General features: G+C 39.8%; 1 protein-coding gene across 11 annotated transcripts in view; it reads left to right on the top strand.

Moving 5' to 3' along the window:
* Window positions 1–7,216: 7,216 nt before the first annotated feature.
* TCF4 (transcription factor 4) overlaps window positions 7,217–22,530 on the top strand; it is a 365,613-nt gene continuing 350,299 nt past the window's right edge. For 7 of the 11 annotated variants that reach the window (XM_081252089.1, XM_081252101.1, XM_081252098.1 and 4 more), the window contains exons 1-3: window positions 8,891–8,994; window positions 9,914–10,005; window positions 11,663–11,735. In XM_081252089.1, the coding sequence (XP_081108215.1) occupies window positions 9,934–10,005; window positions 11,663–11,735 (145 nt within the window). In that variant the 5' untranslated portion in view covers window positions 8,891–8,994; window positions 9,914–9,933. Of the gene's footprint in view, window positions 7,724–8,890; window positions 8,995–9,913; window positions 10,006–11,187; window positions 11,207–11,662; window positions 11,736–22,530 lie in introns of those variants that run through there. The other 4 variants (XM_081252097.1, XM_081252104.1, XM_081252103.1 and 1 more) reach the window with 4 other exon arrangements.

Genomic DNA, 22,530 nt, shown 5'->3' with positions numbered 1-22,530 from the left:
TTTTTCATAGACACACTGCTCAATAAAGGTTGACTGAAGACCAAACTTCCTTCAGGAAAGGACAGGGAGATTGAGTTGGAGAGCTAAGTGGAGGGGCAGGAGCAGCTTTCTTTCTTTCTTTTTTTTTTTTTTGCGGTACGCGGGCCTCTCACTCTTGTGGCCTCTCTTGTTGCGGAGCACAGGCTCCGGACGCGCAGGCTCAGCGGCCATGGCTCACGGGCCCAGCCGCTCCGCGGCATGTGGGATCTTCCGGGACCGGGGCACGAACCCGTGTCCCCTGCATCGGCAGGCGGACTCTCAACCACTGCGCCACCAGGGAAGCCCCAGGAGCAGCTTTTGAAGGGTTTTTAAAAACCAGGGTAGGTATATTAAGCTCAGTAAGTTTTATTGCACTATTGAATAGGGGAAAGTTTCTCCTGCTGTTTTCCAAAAGTCCTTCTATTCTTCCTATATTATTTATTTTTTTTAAAACCTTTTATCTTTTTATCTACCTCCTTTGCTTCGGTGAGGGGTGGCTGTTGGGTTTTCAAGTAGTATGCAGTTTGGGAAGAGAAGAAACAGAATGAGAAGGTGATTAGCTTTCTTTTCTCTCCTCTGTCATAATCCCAGAATATGCTTCACGAATACTTTTGCTAGCAAATGAAGCCCATCTACTCAAGCAGTGGTTTTAACCATTTTTGATGGTCACCTGGTACACACACACACACTATGCTGTGTATAGACAGCTGAAACAGACTTTTGTAAAACAACACTTACTCTTAATTCATGCAATGCATATTGATATTTTCTGTTATTCGGTTTCACTTCAAACAAACAAACAAAAAGTCGATCACAAACCACTAAATCAATTTCATGCCATTAAGGAGTTGAGACCTGCAATTTGAAAATTGTGACACTAAGGTATACTCTATGTTATAATCGTTAAGTTACAATCATTGGATGAGCACTGTGCTAAGTGTTTTCGCTAATAATATTATATTTAATCTGTTCTAATAATTTTATGACAGATTGTTATACCCATTTTGTGGGGAGGAAACTGAATCTTGGGGCAAAACAAATTTCCTGGCGTCACACAGCTACTATATGGCAGAGCTGAGACTTAAACACAGGCGATGCCTCTGCTTACAGCTCAGTGACACGTGCCATGGCTTTATGCCACAGCCAATGGCAGAGAAAATTTGCACATATTGGATTTTTAATCTTGCAGTACACATAGAGGACAAGACCACCAGAGTGGAGACAAAATACTCTCAATGCGATAACTTCATTTCTTCTCTGGAACTCTATTCCTGCCCTATTATCCCAATCTATTAAGTCTCTCAAGAAATGACAAAACCCTTAAAATAGAACACTCAAACTATGAGAGAGAAACAGTTTTATGATTAGAAAAAGAAACCTTCCAGAAAGCTGGCACTAAATCTTTTGAGTCCTCTTTAAATTAACAAAACTCCATGAACACTAGAATGAAAGTTTTATTTTTTTTACCTTTCCTTTTCCAACCCCCACAAACATCTAAAATAGGTAAAATACCAATCTTTCTCTGTTATGTGCCCAGCTACAATAAGGAAAGTTTATTATTTTAAACATTAATCTGTTGTCATACAACTTTATTTCCAAAGTTGCTTGATTTTCTGGGACATTTTTGGAGGAATAAGTCAGTTGCATAGACAATCACTCATGTGTCAAGCAGTGTGCTTGGTCACTAAGATACAAAGAGCTGCTCTTTAACTTTATAAAGGGAATATATACTGAAATAGAGAATATAACAAACCAAAAACTTCACAGCAGTGGGATCCATGCATAAATAGTTGTACAAGGTGTAGTGGAAAGACAACGGATTAAATCATAACTCTGGGAAAGCAGAGTTTTGATTTTACCTACTTTTAGATATTTTGGGGGTTTGGGAAAGGAAAGGGAAAAAATAAAACTGACAACCTTTCGATTTCAGCGTCCACAAAGTTTTGGGGATTTAAAGAAGACTCAAAAGATTTAGTGCCAACCTTCTACAAGGTTTCCTCCTAATCATAAAACTTTTTCTCTGTTACAGTTTGAGTGTTCTATTTTAAGGGTTTTGTCATTGTTTGAGAAACTTGCAAATTGGGAGAATAGGGCCGAAATAGCGTTCCGGAGAAGAAATGAAGATGTTTAGAATGCATTTTGTCTGTACCCTGGGGGTCTCATCCTCTCCCTTGCGTGCGTTGCAAGTTTAAAAGTTCACCATATGCAGACCTTGTCCTTACGCAGTTGGCCAAGACCCACAGCCATGGCACGTGTCGCTGAGCTGTAAGCAGAAGCATGGTCTACCTGTGTTTTAGTCTCAGCTCTGCCATATAATAGCTGTGTGACCTCAGGAAATCTGTTGTGCCCCAAGCCTCAATTTCCTCATCCCTAAAATGTTATAATAGTGAAGCGATACAATGACGGCACCTTTTGTTTTATTTGTAATAATGAAAAGGCTGTCCCCATGGTTTGGTAAATTAAGGCAATTATCCTTGCTATCTTTAGGGTCTAGGATTCAGATGATGAGGGGCTAGTGGTCTGTTGCACATCAAACTGAATATTCACCAGCAACATTTACCAACAATGAAATCAAGCTAAAAATGAAACCTTAAGAGAAACTGATTTGAAACTCTTCAGTATAGTGTGCTTCTTGAGCATAAAGACTGGTTCTTCATTCGCTTGTTTAACAAATAGCAATTCAACACTTAATACGTGTCAGGCACATATTAGGTGTGGGTACATAAGGGGAACAAGATTCCTGTAGTCCCTGCATACAGTGTCCAATGGGAGAGACAGGCAATACAGAAGTAAATATATGACCAAAAGGATCCCAACTGGGAAGGTTTCCACTAAGGACATGAAACTGATTTGGTGTCAGGGAATAAAAAGATGGGGTACTTACTTTAGACAGAATGGTTAGGAATGTCTCCAGGAGGAGGTAATGTTTAAACTGAGACTAGAAGGATGCCAAGGAGCCAGTGTGTGAACAGCCAAGGGAAAGAATCATGGGACCAGCCAATGCAAAGGCCCTGGGGTATGTGGGGCTGTTTGTGTATGATGAAGCTCTGGCCTTCTTTTACACACACTGACTGGATCCCTCCCCTTCTGTCCTGACAGCTGCTTTTCTGACTCACACTTGCAGTATGTTTGGGGCTCCAGTTCGGAGTCCTGGACGGTTGTACCCTTTTGATACATCAACCTAAAAATATGCTGGGATAGCCCTCCCTTTTTCACATGTCTGCCACAGGTTGTATCTCGCTCACTGTGACTTTGCTGTTCAATCAAGACTGCCCTTGACATTTACAACATTCTGCTTTCTTTGCCTCTGTTTTTTGCCTCAGGTCCTGAAAGAATAGCTGCTGACATAAGGAAGACACTCAAAAATTATTTGCTGAATTTTTAGATGAATTTCATTATATCATCAGAGATCTGATTTTTTTTTTTTTGTTTGTGGTTTTGTCTGCTTATTTATTTTAACATGGGTAAGACTGGGGAGAGGAGCAAACTGGATGAATTGGAAGGAGAATGGCATGGCATTCTGAACTGGCACTCAGTTCCTGGAGGGCTACTTGCGGCTCTGTAACTCATTAGCAATGTGACCTTGGACGAGTCATCCCACTTGAGCCTTGACCTCTTCCACTAAAATGAAGGGTTTGGTCCAAGCAACCTTCAATGTCTGTTCTTTTCTATGACTCGCTGGGTTTCAGTATTTGCCATGCCTCTCACACTCCTATGAAAGACATGTTGTCTTTAGGCATCAACTCAGTTTATGCAATAATGATGCCTTACGTTTGACTGGAATTTGTTATTTGCAGGGCACTTTCATCTCCACTATTGCATTGATTCTAACCAGTCATGTAATGTATTGAGGACAAGTTATCTTTTTTACGTCTGATGGGGTGTGAAACTTGCCCAAGGTTATAACATGCTAGAAAAGGGAATGACAATTGTATATACTGTCCTGCCTATGTGTGGTACAATAAATTGGGTAGCATCTCTGCCATGTGGGAGTGGAACAAATTGTTTACACCTTGAAGAGCAGACACTACTTTTTTTTTTTTTTAATGTTAAGGACTGTTTAGAAATGCTGAAATCCAAAGCTCTTTTTTTGTTTTCTAGCTAAACTCTTTTTCTTTTTTTTACATCCTGACTGGAGTATAATTGCTTTGCAATGGTGTGTTAGTTTCTGCTGTGTAACAAAGTGAATCAGCCATATGTATACATATATCCCCATATCCCCTCCCTCTTGCATCTCCCTCTAGTTAAACTCTCTAGGTGTAAGGATCAGAAAAGTACTCAGGTTAGCTCACTCAGGGAGGGGGAGCACTGCAGGAATCAGCTTTCTTACGGACAGGAGGCAAGGTAGTCCTCAAATAATTGGGAAAGTATCTCTAGACATTTCTTCCTAGGACTAAATTGTCTGCTTTTCTCCGAACTTCCAAGACCTTTCTTTCTTATTTGAAGAGCAGTTTCCTCTGCTTACTCATGGTTCTTGTTTCCCTATAACCATGGCTCTCACAAGGCTTGGCTTCCTGACACCAGCTCTGGCCAGCTGACTCCAACATGTCAGATCCATTCACTATAGACCACTGTCAATCTCTTCCTCTTTCAGCTCCTGTAGTCCAATCAGCTGGGGCTGGGTCAGGAAGGAGTCACGTGGCACCCACATCAAGTTCTACCTCTTTATCAGGATTTATGAACAGGTTCCTAGGGAAAGAATTCTGTAGATGATAGAGCAGGCATCCTAAAACATATCTACTACATTTCCCTTTTTATCTGCGTTCCACAGGATTCTGTTGAGTCTTTTTTTTTTAAGGTGATGTCAATCTTCATAAGTATACCTGTTTTTTTCATGGTTCTCGCTTAGAGGCCATAGTTTATTATCTGATTGCTTTTTTTTTTGCATTCATGCACATTTTTAATTAAATTCTCTCAGTACCCCAGTAGGTGAATAAGATATCTTCCAGAGATGACGTTAACATGACATGCTCGAAGACATCTAGAAGCTGGGGGGTAGAAGTGAACTAGGTCAGGAAAAAAAACAGAAACAATTCAAATTTGTCCCTTAGTTAAAGTTGGAAGGACGGTTGCATGGTTTTCTGTAGGGTGCAGTTAAAAAAAAAAAAAAGCACTAGCCAGCAACTAGGTGCATTTAGGTCCTAGGTCTGATCCTATCATTGATTTCTGCACAGATCAATTATTCCCCTTGAAATTCAGGGGAAGGGGGAGTCTTAAAATCTGGAAACTAGGAGGAATCTTATGGGGTTATCAAATCTGGTCTCTACCTTTTACAGTAAAAGACACTGACATGAGGCCTTAGGTCACAGAGCTGATTAGAGGTAGAGCCAGTAGAATATTTCTCCTAAACAAACGGTTGTGATCTTTTAATTACATCATTTCAGTTGAAAGGGTAGAGGCTTATTCTGAGAATCAGAGATAATGCTTGTGATAATGCAGCATAAAGTGGTGTCTAAATGTAAAATTTTATTTTAAGATGAGGACATGGAACGGGTATAGAAGACAGGAATCTGCACAGTGTGTGAACAGACAGGAAAACAACCTATAAATACCCTAATTCTTGTTCTCTAAAAACTTACCTATAGGGCTTCCCTGGTGTTGCAGTGGTTAAGAATCTGCCTGCCAATGCAGGGGACACAGGTTTGAGCCCTGGTCCAGGAAGATCCCACATGCCGCGGAGCAAGTAAGCCCATGCGCCACAACTACTGAGCCTTTGCTCTAGAGCCCACGAGCCACAACTACTGAGGCCCTCGCGCCTAGAGCCCGTGCTCCACAACAAGAGAAGCCACCACAATGAGAAGCCCGCGCACCGCAACAAAGAGTAGCCCCCGCTCAACACAACTAGAGAAAGCCCATGCGCAGCAACGAAGACCCAACGCTGCCAAAAATAAATAAATAAAATAAACTTATTAAAGAAAAAACTTACCTGTAAACAAAAGATCATGAAAATTGATCTGAACTCTGTCACTGCCACAAAATGGCATCAGAAAATGGAGATGAGGATATTCCCGCTGCCAGATGGAATAGGAATGCGGTTGGATGTGGACTCTGATTGCAGACTGCCTGTCTTCCAAGGTGGGCTCTATCACTTAATAAAGTGTAATTGAAGCAGGTTTGTACCACTTACTGAAGGGCTCTGGGTCAAATAGCAACACGAACTCCATAGAGCCACTCTCAGGATTCAAACAACCAATACTTGAGAAATTCTTAGAACAGTCTTTGGCACATAGTAAACCCACTATATAAGAGTTAACCTATCGTTATTTTTACTTCCTTTTCTCCTGTGGGAGGGCTAAAAGCTATTCTTTCGGAGTAATCTTTATTTAAAATCCCACGGGCTAGATTAGACATATCAGTTGGTTTAGCGAGGAATTAGAGATGGAAAGGGAAGATTTCTTTCGGGGCAGCTCCGTCTTTATCTTTATCCCTTTAATTCTTAGGAAATTCATAAAGCGGGCGTTTGCTATTTGCATTTCACAGACCAGAAAACTGGCTAGAGAGGGTAGAACTTTCTGGGCCAGAACGAGGCGTTGAATCAGTAGTGGGTCACGGCACAGAATCGATCTAAGCCTACATGGGAATAAACGAACGTCTTCTCCAAGTGTGGACTTCCTGGACTTAAGACAGTTCTCACTTTCCAGGGGCCAAGAAAAAGATGGATGCGAGTGGTTTAGGAGAGGACCCACATCCCTCTCCAGGCCCATGAGCTACACCTCGGCTCAGCGACCTCTCTCCACGCCGCCCGAGTCTCGCTAAGAGGGCCGGCTCCACACTACGGGAGAACCAGGCTCCGGCTTTCCGTCGGGGAGGCCTCCCTCTCCCGAGCCTCCCTCACGGACTCCGACTCCTCCGCGTAAGTCTTTGGAGTTTAATTCCTTATTTAGAAACTACACTTTTGAGTCAAAGAACAGAGAAGGGCAAGGGCCGGGAACAAGAAGCAACGCGCAGGAACACGGGGCCTGCGAAGGACCCCAGCCTCGAGAGCCCTTACAGCTCTGGCCCACGCGCGACACCCGCCCGAACCCCACCACCCGCCTCCTTTCCCGGAGGAGGCGTGGCCCGCACGCGCCGCCATCTTGGTTGCCTCTCTAGGCACTCTGTTTACTACTCTATGGTTGCCCGCTCCCGCCCCGCCCCTCCCCAGTCATTGTCTGGAGGAGCAGCCACGGCCGCAGCGCCTTCTCTTTATAAGTCCGCAGTGCCCGGATGTGAATGGATTACAATGTATCTTTCAGGGAAACCTATTATTATCAATGTGACTCCACGGGGGAGTCAATGGTGATGATCAGGAGGAGGATGATGATGATGATGAGACACCTCTAAACTTGGAACAAGTTTAAGGCTTTATAAGAGGAGAAGAAAAAAAAAACCACCAACAAGATTTGTTTGAGGAAAAATTATAACTATCCTGTGTTGATGTTTTTTTTTATAAACAATAAGAAAAAGTTGTTGGATTTTTTTTTTTAATGATTTCTTTTTTGGGGGAGGGAATTTTGTTGCAGTTTTATGGTGGAATATGCAAAAACCAGAGCCAGGTGCATAATCTTGTATTCTGTGGATATCCCTGGAGCAGAACTGAGTACCAGTTAAAATACTTTTTTGGGGGATACACATGTGAGATACTAAGTACTTGCAGAAGATTTTTGTCTCTCTTTTTAAAGTCACTTTCCTTGGAATATTGTGAGCATATTTGTGGCCACTTAAGGTAACGTTACAATTTGCTGTCAGAGTAAACTGTTTGTAATTGAATTTAATATTTTAAATGTCGATCCCAGTGTTTTATTAAAACAAAAGGAACAACCTATTAAATAATCGCCAGTGGGAAAAAGTGTGTGCATGCATTTTGTGTATGTACTTGCACATCTAGCAATAACAGGGTTTATAGAATGTGTATTTTAACACACGTTAAAATAGCGTATGTTGCATATACTGGATAAAGTACGCTTGCTATTACAAAACGATAGAATTATGCAGCTTAATTTTTATCCTAAAAAGTGATGTGAAAAAGTATGTTTTAAGAGCATGCAGGGCCTGTAATGGTAAATGTTGAATTAAAAACTTAAAGTGCTGGCGAACGGGGACTTAGCGTGCCTAGGAACTCAAGTGTAAAAACAAAACAACATCCACCCTCAAAAATTGCCTTTTTTGTTGTTGTTGTTGAAGTTTGCAGCTATACTATTCTGTGACTTAAAAGGGAGGGGAAAAAAACGTATGTAATTTAGGTTTCGCCCCCAACGCAGAACTACCGACATGAAAATCTCCCCAGCAAAATGTGGCTTGGTTTATATCTGGAAAAGAAAAATATTGTTCCTCTTGGCAAAGTCTTTTTGCATCACGTGTATTTGCAGCCTAGTATAAACTTGCTTTGCCGTGTGTGGATGTGTGAGTGAGAGGGAACGAGAGTCAGAGAAAGAAAGGAGGGGATGTAAACTCGAATAAATTTCAAAGTGCCTCCGATGGATGAAACGGGCAAAAACTGAACTGTTCAGGCTTCAGATTGTAACTGACGTTCTGAGGGAAAATGAGGTGCTCGATGAAATTTCGTTTGTATTTTTTTTCTTTTTTGCGCGGCGGGGGAGGTGTTGAGATTTTTTTTTTCTCCGGGGGGGGGTGCATCCCAGCCAGCCCGACCCGAGCGAGCCGCGTCTCCCCGCCGGAGGCCCCCCACCCATTTCTTTGCTGAACTTGCAATTCCGTGCGCCTCTGCGTGTTTCCCCCTCCCCCCCTTCCCTCGTCCCCTCCCCTCCCCGGAGAAGAGAGTTGGTGTTAAGAGTCAGGGATCTTGGCTGTGTGTCTGCGGATCTGTAGTGGCGGCGGCGGCGGCGGCGGCGGCGGCGGCGGCGGCGGCGGCGGCGGCGGCGGCGGCGGCGGAAGGAGCGGGCGCGGGCGCAGGCGGAGGAGGTAGAGGCGGTGGTTAGACATGAACGCCGCCTCGGCGCCGGCGGTGCACGGAGAGCCCCTTCTCGCGCGCGGGCGGTAGGTACCGGCGCCAGCGGGGCTCGGCGGGGCTGGTGCGCCGGGCGGCGTGGGGCTCGGGCTCGGCGGCCCCGCACGCGGCTCCGCGCCTCCCGTGTCGCGGGCTCCCGGCTCCCGGCGCTCCCCCTGGAGACACCCCTTCCTCTCCCGCGCCTCTTCCCTCCCCCTCGTCCCTACCCCCCCTCGGCCCCCCCTCCCCGGCAGTGCCACTTGGAGAGACCGATGACTTTGCCAAGGCCCTGACTTTAATTTTTACAACCCTTTCTTTCACAAATTAGGGTGCTGGACCATTACGGGACCCGACCCTCCACTCCGCTTCCCTCCCCCCCGCCCCGCTTTCGTCGACCCTGTCACCCCTCCCCCTTTGGACGTGTTTTCACTCCAGAGACGCTCATCTTTAATTTCTTTATAGCTACTTTGAAACGCAGAGGGGAGTGGTGTGTGTGTGAGCGTGTGTGTGAGCGTGTGTGCGTGTGTGTGAGTGTGTGTGGGGGGGTGGGGGGAAAGTTGAGACCGGATCGTTCTGAGTAGTTTCTCTTTTCTCTGGGATCCATTCATTTCTCGCTCTACCTCCTGTTGCATAAAATGATGCGCTGAAGAGCGGCTTTTTTTTTTTTCCTTCCCGGATTTGGTTTTATAGTGGATGTTACCAGTTTTGATCGTCTCTTTGGAAATACAATATCAATAGCAGTTTTTTTTATTTTTTTTGTTTTTTTGTTTTTGCTATTGCTGCCTATTCCTTCTTTAAAAAAAAAAAAACAACAAAAAACAACTCTCCTGTCCCTCCCTCCTTTCTACCTTATTCCCATCCGCCCTCACATCCCTACCCCACAACCCCCCCAGTCTCCAAAAATCCGATTGTGTTTTCTCCAAGGATTGGGACTGGATTTTCTGATTGCGGTTATTTCCATGTTTCTAGGTTTGTGTGATTTTGCTAAAATGCATCACCAACAGCGAATGGCTGCCTTAGGGACGGACAAAGAGCTGAGTGATTTACTGGATTTCAGTGCGGTAAGAAAGAACGGTGGAAACTAACAACAGCTGTGAAACAAAACAAAACAAAACAAAAAACCCAAACACTTTGAGCTAGAAACCAGTAATAATCTAAAGGACAGGAATAATTTTTAATTGGCTGAGTCCTTGGTAAACATGAAGGTCTTTTTGATAAGTTTTTAACTACAATTTTTGGATGTGATGGACGATTCAGGCTTTTTTTTTCAGTCTTAATTACTTGCTTTTGAATTCCCTGCCCACCGAACCCCCCAAATAATGGAGTCTCACTCCAATGGAAGGGAAAAACAGACACCCCTAAAACTGTAAACCACCCCTAAACTTGGCCTTATCTGAACACTGAGAGTACTGATACTTTGTGCACTACTCATTTTATTTATTTTTTCTGAAAATGGAAGAGAGAAAATAGGAGACCCCAGTTGTCTCAAAGTTTTAAACGGATGATGCTTTGGATTAGTAGGACCTGTAGTCCTCCTAATTACATCTTTTCCTGGGATTCTGAAAACTCGTGTGCATATGCTGAGCATACATTCTTTAGAACCCTTTAGACGGTCTTTGTAAATCTCGGAGTCGTGAGATCAGCACAAAGCAGAACTTACACACTTGTGGAGTTTTACGACGGAACTTGGTCCTTCTCCATCCCTTTGCTTCCTTTCCCCATACCAAGTCCCTAACATGTCAGGGGAATTAATTCATTTTTAATGCCAGATGAGTTTGGTGTAAGATGCATTTGCAAAGCAAAATAAAAGGAATCCACAAAACACACAAATAAAATCCAAACCGCCTTCTAAGTGGGGCTCTTTCATGTTGCTGCTGCTGCTGCTGCTGCCGCTACTGCTGCTATTGCTGCTGCTGCTGCTTCTCTTCTAGACCTTTTGGAGAAATGGCTTTCGGAAGTTTTGCCAGGAAACGTAGCCCTAGGCAGCTTTGTAGCCCCCTTTCTGCTTGCTGCACTTTCTCCATTCGTTCCTTTGCTTTTTGCAGGCTCTGACTCAGGGAAGGTGCGCATTATCCACTAGATACGTCGAAGAAGAGGGAAACCAATTAGGGTCGAAATAAATGCTGGAGAGAGAGAGAGTGAAAGAGAGAGAGAGTGAGAGAGAGAGAGAGAGAGAGAGAGAGAGAGACAGAGAAAGAGAGGGAGAGAGAGTCTTGCTTCAAATTGCTCTCATGTTAGAGACGAAATGAGAATTTAGTGCAGGTGGCACTTTTATTTTTATTTGGGTTCACATATGACAGGCAAATCCTATACGGGATGGAAATGGACATTGCCACGTTTATGGCCAAGGTTTTCAATATAAAACAAGCAACTTTCTTCTCCTTTGTAAAACTAGTGTTTTCTAGAGAGCTTGCTGCCCTCCAAACTGAATCTTGTTCACATTATGGGGACTCTGTTGGTTTAAAACGTAGTCCTGCCTAGTTCTGGCGATCTAATGAACCTGAGGAAAAAGAAAACAGTGGTAAAGGTTGGGGCGGGGGGAGAGTGATTGGTAATGTTGTGCCTGTTTTAGTTTTAAGTTGGATGGTGATGTATTTTACTAAAAAGAACGCTTAGCATAAACTGTATATTATATAGTGAGAGTATGAAAGATCTTTGATGAACTCTGAAAGCACAAATGTCTTCTTTTCAACAGTAATATTTCTTTGTTTCTTTTAGATGTTTTCACCTCCTGTGAGCAGTGGGAAAAATGGACCAACTTCTTTGGCAAGTGGACATTTTACTGGCTCAAGTATGTAAATTCTTTTCTTAGTGTGTAGTTAAATGTTCTTAGCTGTTTATTCACTCATGGTATATTTTTGGCTCTGTTGAAGTGTTCTGAAAAAGTCATTGAAATTTTAGCCTGTAATGATATGGTTATTTCATTATCCATTAGTAGTATAACTTAGGCAAAAACATTATCTTTTGCAAAATTAAAAGTAGGTTTTTTAAAAAAAAATCAAGGAAACTGTCTCAGAATTCATCACTTACTTTAAAAGCAGTTTTCTGATACAGTTGTAATCAAACACATGAAGATAAGGCAGTGTTAACATGGGGGAATAAATTAATGTTTCCTTATTTGAAAATAGAGGGAAAAATCTAACTTTCATGAAAAGGGCAAATCCCTTGTAAATAATATCAATTTTATTGGGTACTATGTATAATTAACCCTTTTAAAGAAATGAGCACTTAATTTTGCAGATGAATGCTGCGTAGTAAACCATAGCTGTAAATAGAGGGACTCTTGCTAATCTGAGAGCTAAATATGAATTCATTTATATTTAAAATATCCTTCTTGGTGCTTTAGCTTTTTTTTTTTTAAGAATTTACTTGTGCAATGAATTTGTCTATATTTAAAGTTGCAAATTTGGAAGGACTTTTACATTTTATAAATGGAAGGTCTTTGGCTGATGCTTTAAAAAGACGTTAGCGCTATTCACAAAGGAATCTGTGTGTGCAGTGATTATCTGGTATCTAAGGAGAAGTTTTAATAGGGGACTCTCTGAAGGTCTCTTATTAAAAGTGAAAACTGAAAATATGCTATTCGTTTAAAATGTATTTTTTTTGTCTAGTGAATTTCATATCAGAAGGAGGCATACATTGCTGTCCTTTAGGTTCAAGGCTTAAATCCATTTATGCTTGTTAAACAGCTGTAGTATTTTAGGAGTTCTGGCAGTGGTACATAACAGGACATTAGACAGAGTCCTGTTCTTAAGTCAGACTGGTAAATGTTGACATCGTTTAGCTGTGAGATACCAGTGGAATTGTCTGTTAGCTATTGAAGATAATTTCACATCTCTTAATATTCATTTGGTGTTGTAGCAGTGAAAGAAATCTGTTCATCTTTGTGATTTGTATAATTGGTATTTTTTTTAATAAAATTAATGGCATTTAAAAGTTGCTCATTTCCAAATAAGTTACTTCTCCTTTTGCTGGCCCCCATAAGTCGAAGGGATTTTTTTTATCTCTATAACTTGATTTGTGAAATATGAGATGCCTCCTACAGTTATATTTTATCTTATTTTGGGGGGTCCACTTTGATTAAAAGGGCTACTGACCATATGTTTGTGTTTTACTGTCCTGGACCCTATTATAATTTTCATTTGGGACTTAAAATTTTGTTGTTGTTGTATTTGTATTGTATCTTCCAAATTTCTGTATCGTGTTCTCTGTACAACTTTGAAGGAAAGATGAGTACAAGTATCTCTTGTAGGCAGATTAATTTTTCATGTTAGACAGTATCAAAACAGTTGCTAACTTTATCTCTGACAGTAACTTTCTTCATGATTTTCCTTAAGAAAATGTGTATTCAGTTGAAATCTGAAAGTAGATTATGTCAGAAAGGCTCAGAGATAGACTGCTTTCAGAGTCAGTGCAAAAATACTCTTTTGTACTTTGTAAAAATTGACACATTTGGAATAATTAAGTATATCAGCTTAGGTATAGTTTAATAAAGTAAGGTGATTTAGAAGCATGAAATTGTGTTACATTTAAAAAGATAACTGTGCATCTGGTCCCTTTTCTATGTTCACATTTAAATGAAGTCCTTGCTATGATGTTTAAGTGTTTACAGAGTGTAGGCTGAATAAGTATGAATATGTATTAATGCATTTTGGTAAATGGTCATATACTGAAACTTACACAATTCTTAAGACAGTATATCTGTGTACGTAAACCTAGACAGAGACTTCATCCTTAGTGAGACGTGTTGTGATATTTCCAATGAATATGCTGTGATTATTTTTAAGGTGTTAAACTTTAAGTGACGTCGTACCAGAGGTGTAGTTTTCAGGCCCAAATGTTTACTTGTAAAGGTAAAAAGTGTAGTGCTGATTTTGTTCTCGCTGCTGGATTGAAAATGCAGGGTATTCATCCAATGCAATATGATGGGACTATAATATACACGGTACAGATTGGAGTGTTGGTTTTTCTCATCTGTCCAAGACACAGTTAAGTGGCTTTGTTTCCACTCAGTAACAAAGATACGTCCCTTTTAAAGCATAACAAATTAAAAAAAACAATGAGGAAAACTGCATTTTGCTCCTGGATGGATGAACTAGGAAACTTTGGACTGAGAAATAATTTTCTAAATGTACATCAGGTTAATATCCATTGTCCCAAGGGTGCTCAGATGTCACTTCCATGGGTAGCTTTGAAACTTGGGTCCAGAGAAAAAAGATCCAAAGTATAAGTGAACTGTTCATATTGGAAAAACCAGCTCTGTTTTTTCAAAGTGAGGCATGGTAGTGTTTCATGCTTAAAGTTCTCAGTAGCTGTGGATTCCATTCATATAGGACGCTCCTTCGTGATTTGCAATGTGAGAATTAAAAAAAGTGTGGCCATATTGCCTTTAATCTTTCATTTCACAAACATGGTTTTTCCTACCACCTTAAGAAATGGTGAGGCTGCTAGGGAGAATGGAATGTAACCTGAGCTACAGCCTGACATTCCCAGGGAGCATTTTTCACATGAAAGGCTTTTGTCAACCCAGGAAAGGACCAGCAGTTTTTGTTTGATGTTTGCAGGTGTTCAGCAGAGAGCACTAAAACAATTCAGCCATGATAGTTCAGAGGTTGGATGACCTTAACGGGGAGAATTGGTGGGCCCTGGAATTATTTTTAAGAAATATTTGAAACCTATATGGTGACTTATATAAAGGGATTTCAGAACCATTATATCATTGATCTTAAAACTAGCTAAAAGCATCCACATGCCTGGATGATTGGAAAATTATTCTCATTAAAAAGTAGGATGGCAAAGTTACCAGAAGAAAAAAAAAATTCACCTCGCGTCTATAATTTATTGATGAAAAGGGGTTTAATTTTCTAATATAACAAAACTACAGTTTCTTTGGTTACCTCTGAGTCTTTTATGAGCAAAAGATAAACATACTAGCTTTGGCATCTTTTACAAAGTAGTTTTAAAGTTGGGGCTCTAAAATTATCCATACTCAACAACAGTCCTGGTCACATCTGTTACATGTATTTACAGTTAGTCTGTGACGGATCCTACATCTTCCTCCCTTAGTTTAAAAGTTGAGCCTTTCCCCCCCCGTAACTGTTTAGTTTTAGTTAGGTGTTCAGCATTTGTTAAAGGTGCCAAATGGATGGGTGTTTTAACAATTAAGAGCAGCAGTAAAACACACCACATCCCTGTCATGGTCATTTTTGGAAGAGAAAAAACATTTCTTGACATTCACACAAATTATTTCACTGATACCCACATGACACATCAGTTTGGTAAATTCAGTAAGAAAAAATAAATCGATCCAATGGGTAGTTTTGTATCACAGAGAAAATTCAAATGGTCAGCATCCTGAATTAATTTCCATCCGTACAGTTTGAGTTCATGGTTATGGCGTGATAAAACAAATGGTCTCCCTTAAAGGTATTTGTGGAGTACACTTATTTAATTGTGTGTGTGTGTGTGTGTGTGTGTGTGTGTGTGTTAAACAGCCTTACTATTATAGTGCAGTTCATAATGGTTGTATGGCTTTTGTAAAATGCAGAATAATTTAACAGGTTACAAAATAAGCAAAATGTCATTAAACCCATTCTTTTAGAATCATAGAATTTGGGGGATCGAACCCCTTAGAAGGACAGCCCAGTGCCTTCATTGTACAAAGAAAACTGAGGCCCAAGTTAAGAGGTTCTAAACTATGCCTTTATTTGCTAATCTAAAAAACAAGTTTTGACTTGCTAATTCTGTATGGCCCTGCAAATCCTTTTATTGGAGTAATATTGGTTTCACTACTATATTTTTCTAAATTTGTATTGCGTAATAGGGTATCAGGATTTGTGTGCTGATCTTTGTGCCTACAAATTCTTCTAAGTGTGCACGTGCCCTTTGAATGCTTTTTAAGGTTTGGAGCTGAATTTTGGATTGTTGATCATTCTCTTTTGCCTGATCTGGCCTGTGACTATTTGCAAGATGTTAGATTGAATAACAGGGGTGGATGGGCATGACAGTGACAGAATTAAAGTGCTTCTTACTATGCCAAGTGGTGTGCTGTGCACTTCATATCCTTGTATTTTTTAATCCTCACAAGAACCCAGTGAGATGCCAGGATTACCATGCTCAATTTATAAATGAGGAAACTGAGATTCAGAGATGGTAAACTACTTACTCTCAAGGCAGCCAGAATGAATCAGGTTCTAAACCCAGGTCTGCCTGGTCTGCCTAGCTCAGTGTCTTTTCAGACACACACACACACACACACACACACACACAGAGTCAGATATAGCTTATTTTTTCAATATCTTATAGGCTTAAGGATATATTATTGAGGCTTGGTGTGCAATACTGTTCCCGATCTTTAGAGTAGATAAACATTTTTTAAAAATATGTTTAAGATAATGATATAAATCATGTCCATTATTTTTCCTGCTTTCTTATCCAAACTAGGCTTCTAGTTTATGTTGGATTTCAATGTGACTTAGTATCTCTCTCATATTTTTATTATTTTTTTAACAAGGAAAATATAGTAGGTAGTTTCAGAGTTGTGTTTTGGTTCTATTGTAAATTGACAGTCTGCTTGGGTACCAGTGAAAATATTTTGTTTTCAATTATTTTAATGTACCTAGTCAAACCAAAAGTTGAGGTAACCAAGCTTGCTCTGTTAATATCTAAAAAAAAAAAAAAAATGAAGGTTTCCTATCTTTTAACTGTAAAAAAAAAGTTGTGCAGTTCCTTGTTAGATCTTTGAAACTTAATATTCAAGAACAAAAACCCTGAATTCTATCTGCATCACTAAAATAAGCAGTTTTGAAGTTTTGATATGTCTGTTACCAGACATGTGCTTAAAATGTTACGTTTTCTAAATTCAGAAGGAAGAAGCAGTACTCTATTTGACATTGACTTAAGTAAATAAAATGCATTAAACAAGCTTAGGGATCCAAGATCTGTTGAGCCTGAAATGCTTAACATTTTTGACAGCATCAGCAAATTATCTTTACCCTACTATTGTAATGAGGAAATCACTTAAATAACAGATGAACAGCTAAGTCACATAAACATATATAATAGAACTATGTAATGAAAGTTTATGCTGTTAATTGCTCGAATCTGTCTTAAATGCTTAGAATCATGGAGCAGTAAAGACTGTCATATAAACAGTTTTGTTTTGAGCTTAAAATTATTCCTTTTTGCTTTCATCTGCTATGATAAACAAAGTAATTTTGGAAGCTTTACAGATCAAACATTTACTCCTAATGGTAAACTACATTTTATATTGGAAGTTTGCAGCCTCGTCCAAGGCAGAGAGTTGAGTCCTGGTGGCCCCAGGCTGCAACGTTTAGTATTATGATGCTATTTAGATCTGTTCCCATAAGCCAAGATAACAGATCTGAAGTTGTCTAATAAGGAACATGGTGTGTTTTGAAAAGTTCTTCAGTTTACAAGTCTTGAACCAAAACGTTCTTGGCCAGACCTTTAGAACTTACACCTATATGTTGGGTAAGTCAGATTTTGCACAAAGCATCCACATGAAGCTAGGTAGGAACAGAAAAAAAATCCCTTCCTTCCTTATTTTCTGTCTTTTATGAGCTATTTTTTTATGACCAGGTGTTCTTCCAAGTTAATTAGATGGTGCTGAGTATTAGAGAAAGTAAAGTAAAGCACATCAAAGTTATTTTTTTAAAGGTTTTATTTATTTTTGTTACCGGTTTCTTATTACTCTGAATAAAGTTTTCAAAATTGACCGCCAAGTTTACAAGCTTACACACGGGTTATCCATTTTCTAAATCTGTGGTCCCACTTAGACTCAGCAATGATGTAGGCACATGAGGTTTAGGTGGGTACTTTTCAACCATATGTCTCTTAATGCTTATGAGAGATGTAAGAGAAATAACAGTTTAATCTTTAGAGAAGATTGGTTGACACTTTCTATAAATTTTACATATATATATATATTTTAAATCAGGCTCAAAGGAATAGCAAAAGTGTTGAAAAAGGTTGTCATATTTGCTTTCATTTCAACAATAAAGGCCCAGTTAATCAGCATATCAGATACCCAGGTGTGTTTAGAATCAGTTTATAGGGATGAACTTCAGGGCTGTAAGAAAGTATTCTATTTAAAGGTGCAGCCACTCGATTGTTCAAATGGCTGCTTTTGTACTTTTGTGTGACAATTAACATTTAATGAATGACTTTCTAAACTGCCATTGGTGGTAATTACTATATGAGGTTTATTAACTGCAATCCATTGTTGGATGTGCCTGTATTGATCTGTTTTGCAAACAACCCTTCACGCGTTCAGCAGTATTTGTACATTACTTTTTAAAGAACCTGTTTCGTTTGCTGACATTGATATTGCCCCTAAAATTTTTAGCTGACAAATGCCTCTTCGATCAGAGTGATTTTTAATTAAATTAAAAATTCATTGTCTTTTCAGCTATAAAAATTTTGCCCTTCTATCCTCAGGGAATCCCAAAGAAACTACACAAGACTGCCTTTCAAGTAAAGGATTTATAGAAATGTAGACTTACCAGGAGACTTTAGAGATGTTCTCTGATTTTTTTGGTTAAAGAGCTAAGGTTTGGGAGGGTTAAATGTCTTTTGCCCAAATCATACAGTTGGTTATGGGCTATAATAGGACACAAATACAGATGTCCTGACCTGCTGCTCAGGGACCCCATGCTGCTTTTAATTAAGGTTTGGACTCAATCCGTTGGTACCAACTGTATGTTTCTTAAGAGGAGGAAAACTTGTATAATCTTCCATTTCTGAAAAATAATAAAAGTTCAGATCGTGAGAGATGGACAACGTAATCCAGCTCACTTGTCATCACGTGCTCTAATTTGGCTAAGGCAGTTGACGAATAACTGTTAAAATGTATTGTGTTATTAAAAATAACAAAGTAAGACCCCTGATTAAATATCAGGGCTGTAATTTAATCTTGGGGGTTCTGGTGCTGTTCATAAGCCATTTGGTTTTTTTTCTGTAACAGATGACGTCAAAATACAGCTTGATTGAATTATGACCCTGGGTTACAGGAGCACCTGCTTGTGCCTCTTGACTTCATAGCATGTCAGCATTTCCATTACTAATTTTTTTTTTCTCTGACATTTTTAAGTTCGAATAGTTAAACGAGACTGATGATTGGCATATAAACTTTCAGCCTTCTGGGAAAAGACTATTTTCCCAATAAAACAGAGAAGGTGGTGACAAAGCCCCATTACGGAATACCTTTTAGAATGTTCTTCCTTGCTTTAATCTTCCATTAATTTAAACATTCCCTTTTGGGGTACTTAGCTGAATTGCAAGGCATCCAAATGGAAAGTTTTGTATCTAAAATCTCCCAAGCCAAGACTTAACTACAGGGCATTTCGAGGACTTTTAAACTAGGGAAAGACCTACCTTCTGTGAAGGAAGATGTTGAAATGATAGCTCTGGACACTCCAGTTTTCATCTTGTGTAAAATGCTGAAGAGCAAGATGAAAAACACGCACATTTGCATATCTTGTCAGTAATTACTTTTATATCCACTTAAGATGAGTAAAAATTGATAATGAATGGTTTAGAAAGGTCTATTTATTTATATCATTATCTGGAGACTCATAGCATACCTTCAATTTAGCCCCTCGGGTTTTAATATGTAGCCAGTGGAGATGGGATGTTGGTTGTGTCTATCTAGCCAGTTATTTTTTATCTACCTACCATAATTCTTATTGATGGTTCATCTAATATATATTTTTAGTACATGCTATGTACACATTCCCTGCATTAGCAATTATAGGACTCAGAGTGCTTTGTGGGAGCAAGGTCCTGCCCTGAGAGGGCATGTATTTTGACAGGAAAGAATAGAAATGTACATGTTTAATTAATACTCAGTGTCCAGAAGACAAGTGTCATGAACATTGTGGGAGTTTAGATAAAGAAAAACTTATTTCTTGCTGGGGGATATTAATAATGAAGGTTTCATGGGCAAATCGACTCTGATTCTTGAAAGAGGAGGAGGATTTTGACATGGGGGCCTTGGGATGGAGCATTTTATATCAAGATCACTGTGAACCAGGCACAGAGGAAGGCCACTGCAAAGGGTGGATGAAAGAGAGCAGGTTCCTCAGCTCGGCAGTGGACTCAGTTATGGTCTAGGCACCCCAATCACCTCCAGGCACACATTCCTGTCTTGGGTGCCTTTTTTTTTTTTTTTTTTTTCCTTTTCTGGTTTTGGGATTTCCCTTTGAGATAATCCAGTTCCTTCCCAAAATATATGTTTTTAATGGTAGTGGCAGGGTGGAAATCAAGATTTAGGTGTTCCCAGTTCCAAACTCTTCCTATTGTATCATTCAGCAGTGGAAATTTTAAGCTAATTTGGAGAAAATGATTTATTTAACTGAATTCTGGCAATCTAGATTCTTTTGCCATGTTTGCTGTTAAATAGCTGTTTCATATTGGCAAAGTGAATAAAATGTGTCATACTGACATCACACATAGGAAAAATACGTAAATACCACCCTCTCCTTGAGTATTGGTTAGTTCACACTACCATGTCTTTCCCTCTGTGACCTCCTAGTGTTTCAGTGATTCCAGTTTCCAGTTGAAGCCAACAATTCAAGTTCTAGTTGGAATTGGCGTAGGAAGAATTTATTAATGAATGTTTGCTACAGAATAGAAACAAGATTTTTATGACAAAGGGAATATTCTAGACCCTTTTACCCATTTTTTTTTTTAAAATGTCAGTTTCGAACCTGTGTCTTCCCCAAACTTTTTCTTCACTTTCGAACATAAAGGATTCATATTGGGAATATTTTGCAACCCTTCACCTTTAAACTCAGAGAGAAAACATTTTGGTCATCAGGTGGTAATCATGTTTCAAGATTTAATCTACAATTTCATACATAACCCAGTTTTGCAATTTTGAAAAGGAAGACCGAACAATGTCAATTTCAATCCTTGTTCAAATAATCATTATTTGTTGGGTGCCTTCTAGAACTTCATTGTCTAACTGGAATCCCAAACTATGGAATGCTTTTCTGTTCTTTTGTTGGCACTGTGATTCTTCATTTAGTTTCTTTTAGCTGCAAGGTTGATTTTCTTTTGACATCTAATTTCCCCCTGATTTTGTTGACCTCTTATTATTCTTCAATTTATCTTTCCAGCCCATGTGGAACTATTTCTTTTTTACATGGGTGTACGTTTTGTAGTGTCCCACTTTAATCCCTAGTAATTTTGGTAGAGTTGGAAAAGTGAGAAATACTCCATAATTACTTTAAGCAATTAATTTTACTTAAAAAATTCATTATTGTTGATGAAGGCTTCGTTGTTTAAAGAATGTTGAAAGCTTCAGAAAAGTGAAAGGGATGAATGTACATAGTGGTGTTTTTTTTCATTGTGAATATGTTTCACCGGAATAACAAGAGAATTATTAAGAATTATTAACTTTCATGTGCTCACTTGTTCATTCATTCATTCATTCATTTAGTAAATGTTTTTTGAGAGTCAAGATTCAAATTGCAGTGCTAGGTATTATGGTGATATAAAGAAGAAAAAATTTCAAGGCCAGCATTGCAGTTGGCATAGGATACTGCCGTCATTGGGTACAGGCTCTACATTGATTCAGTAAGACAGTGCTTTTCGAATAAGTGATGTCGAAGCGTTGGAAGTAGACTTCTTCCAAAGATGCTTTTTAAATATAACTATAGACTTTACAGTTTTAGCTGAAACATTGAAGTCCTCTGTGTATACTTCTACATGAGTATAAAGGAGGGAGAATGAACTTGAATGATTATGGAATTTGGACCTTGAAGAGTATTGTTATGATGTACTCTCAAATTTGGTACCAAAGACTTTTTGGGAGGCAATGACAATTATGCCCCATATGTTTCTGTTGGGTTTTTTTGGGGGGATCAGAAATTAAAATATCAGATTTGTAGATAGTGCCCATTTACTTCAAGGGCACTAGATAATTTCTTTTTGTTGTTGTTCCCACACTTGAATATTTTTAATATTTATTTAAAAATTCGTATGCAGGAAGTTATTCATTTACTTTCAGAATTTTGTATTGAGTATCCACCACGTATCAGGTAGTATGCTGGGTGCTAGAAATAAAATGATGAACAAAACAGACGCTGTTCTGCATTGGCTAAATGTAGGAGACATACATTCACTGAATAACCAACCAGAGAAATGTCAGCCTCTATGTTGAGAGGTGTGAGGGGTTAGACGAGTTTGCAATAGGGTATCTGACCACGCAGTCAGGAGAACCTTCCCTGAAGCTGGCACACCTGACTGAGGTCTGAGGGGAAGGGGGAGGGAAGTGGGCTGGGCGTCAGCAGGGCATGGTGTTTGGGGAGGGGCTAGAGCTTGGTTGGAGCTGAGGCTGGGGAGAGGGAAGGTAGGGGCCAGATCATGCCAGGCTGCGAGGCAGGGAGACTGTGCAGTTTCCTCCCACCAGATTTGTGCCTGGGAACACTCTGACTGCAGCCTGGAAAACACAGCTCATGGGTAGTCAGGGTGGGTGGCCCGAACCAGCGGTGAGACTTTTGCGGAAACCCAGCTGAGAGATGGGGCTGCTGGGGGAGCTTTTCACAGTGGCATTTGCATGT

This window comes from Mesoplodon bidens (assembly GCF_964165515.1).
Source record: "Mesoplodon bidens genome assembly, chromosome: 13".
NCBI lineage: Eukaryota > Metazoa > Chordata > Mammalia > Artiodactyla > Ziphiidae > Mesoplodon > Mesoplodon bidens.
This window is presented reverse-complemented; position numbering and strand designations above follow the sequence as displayed.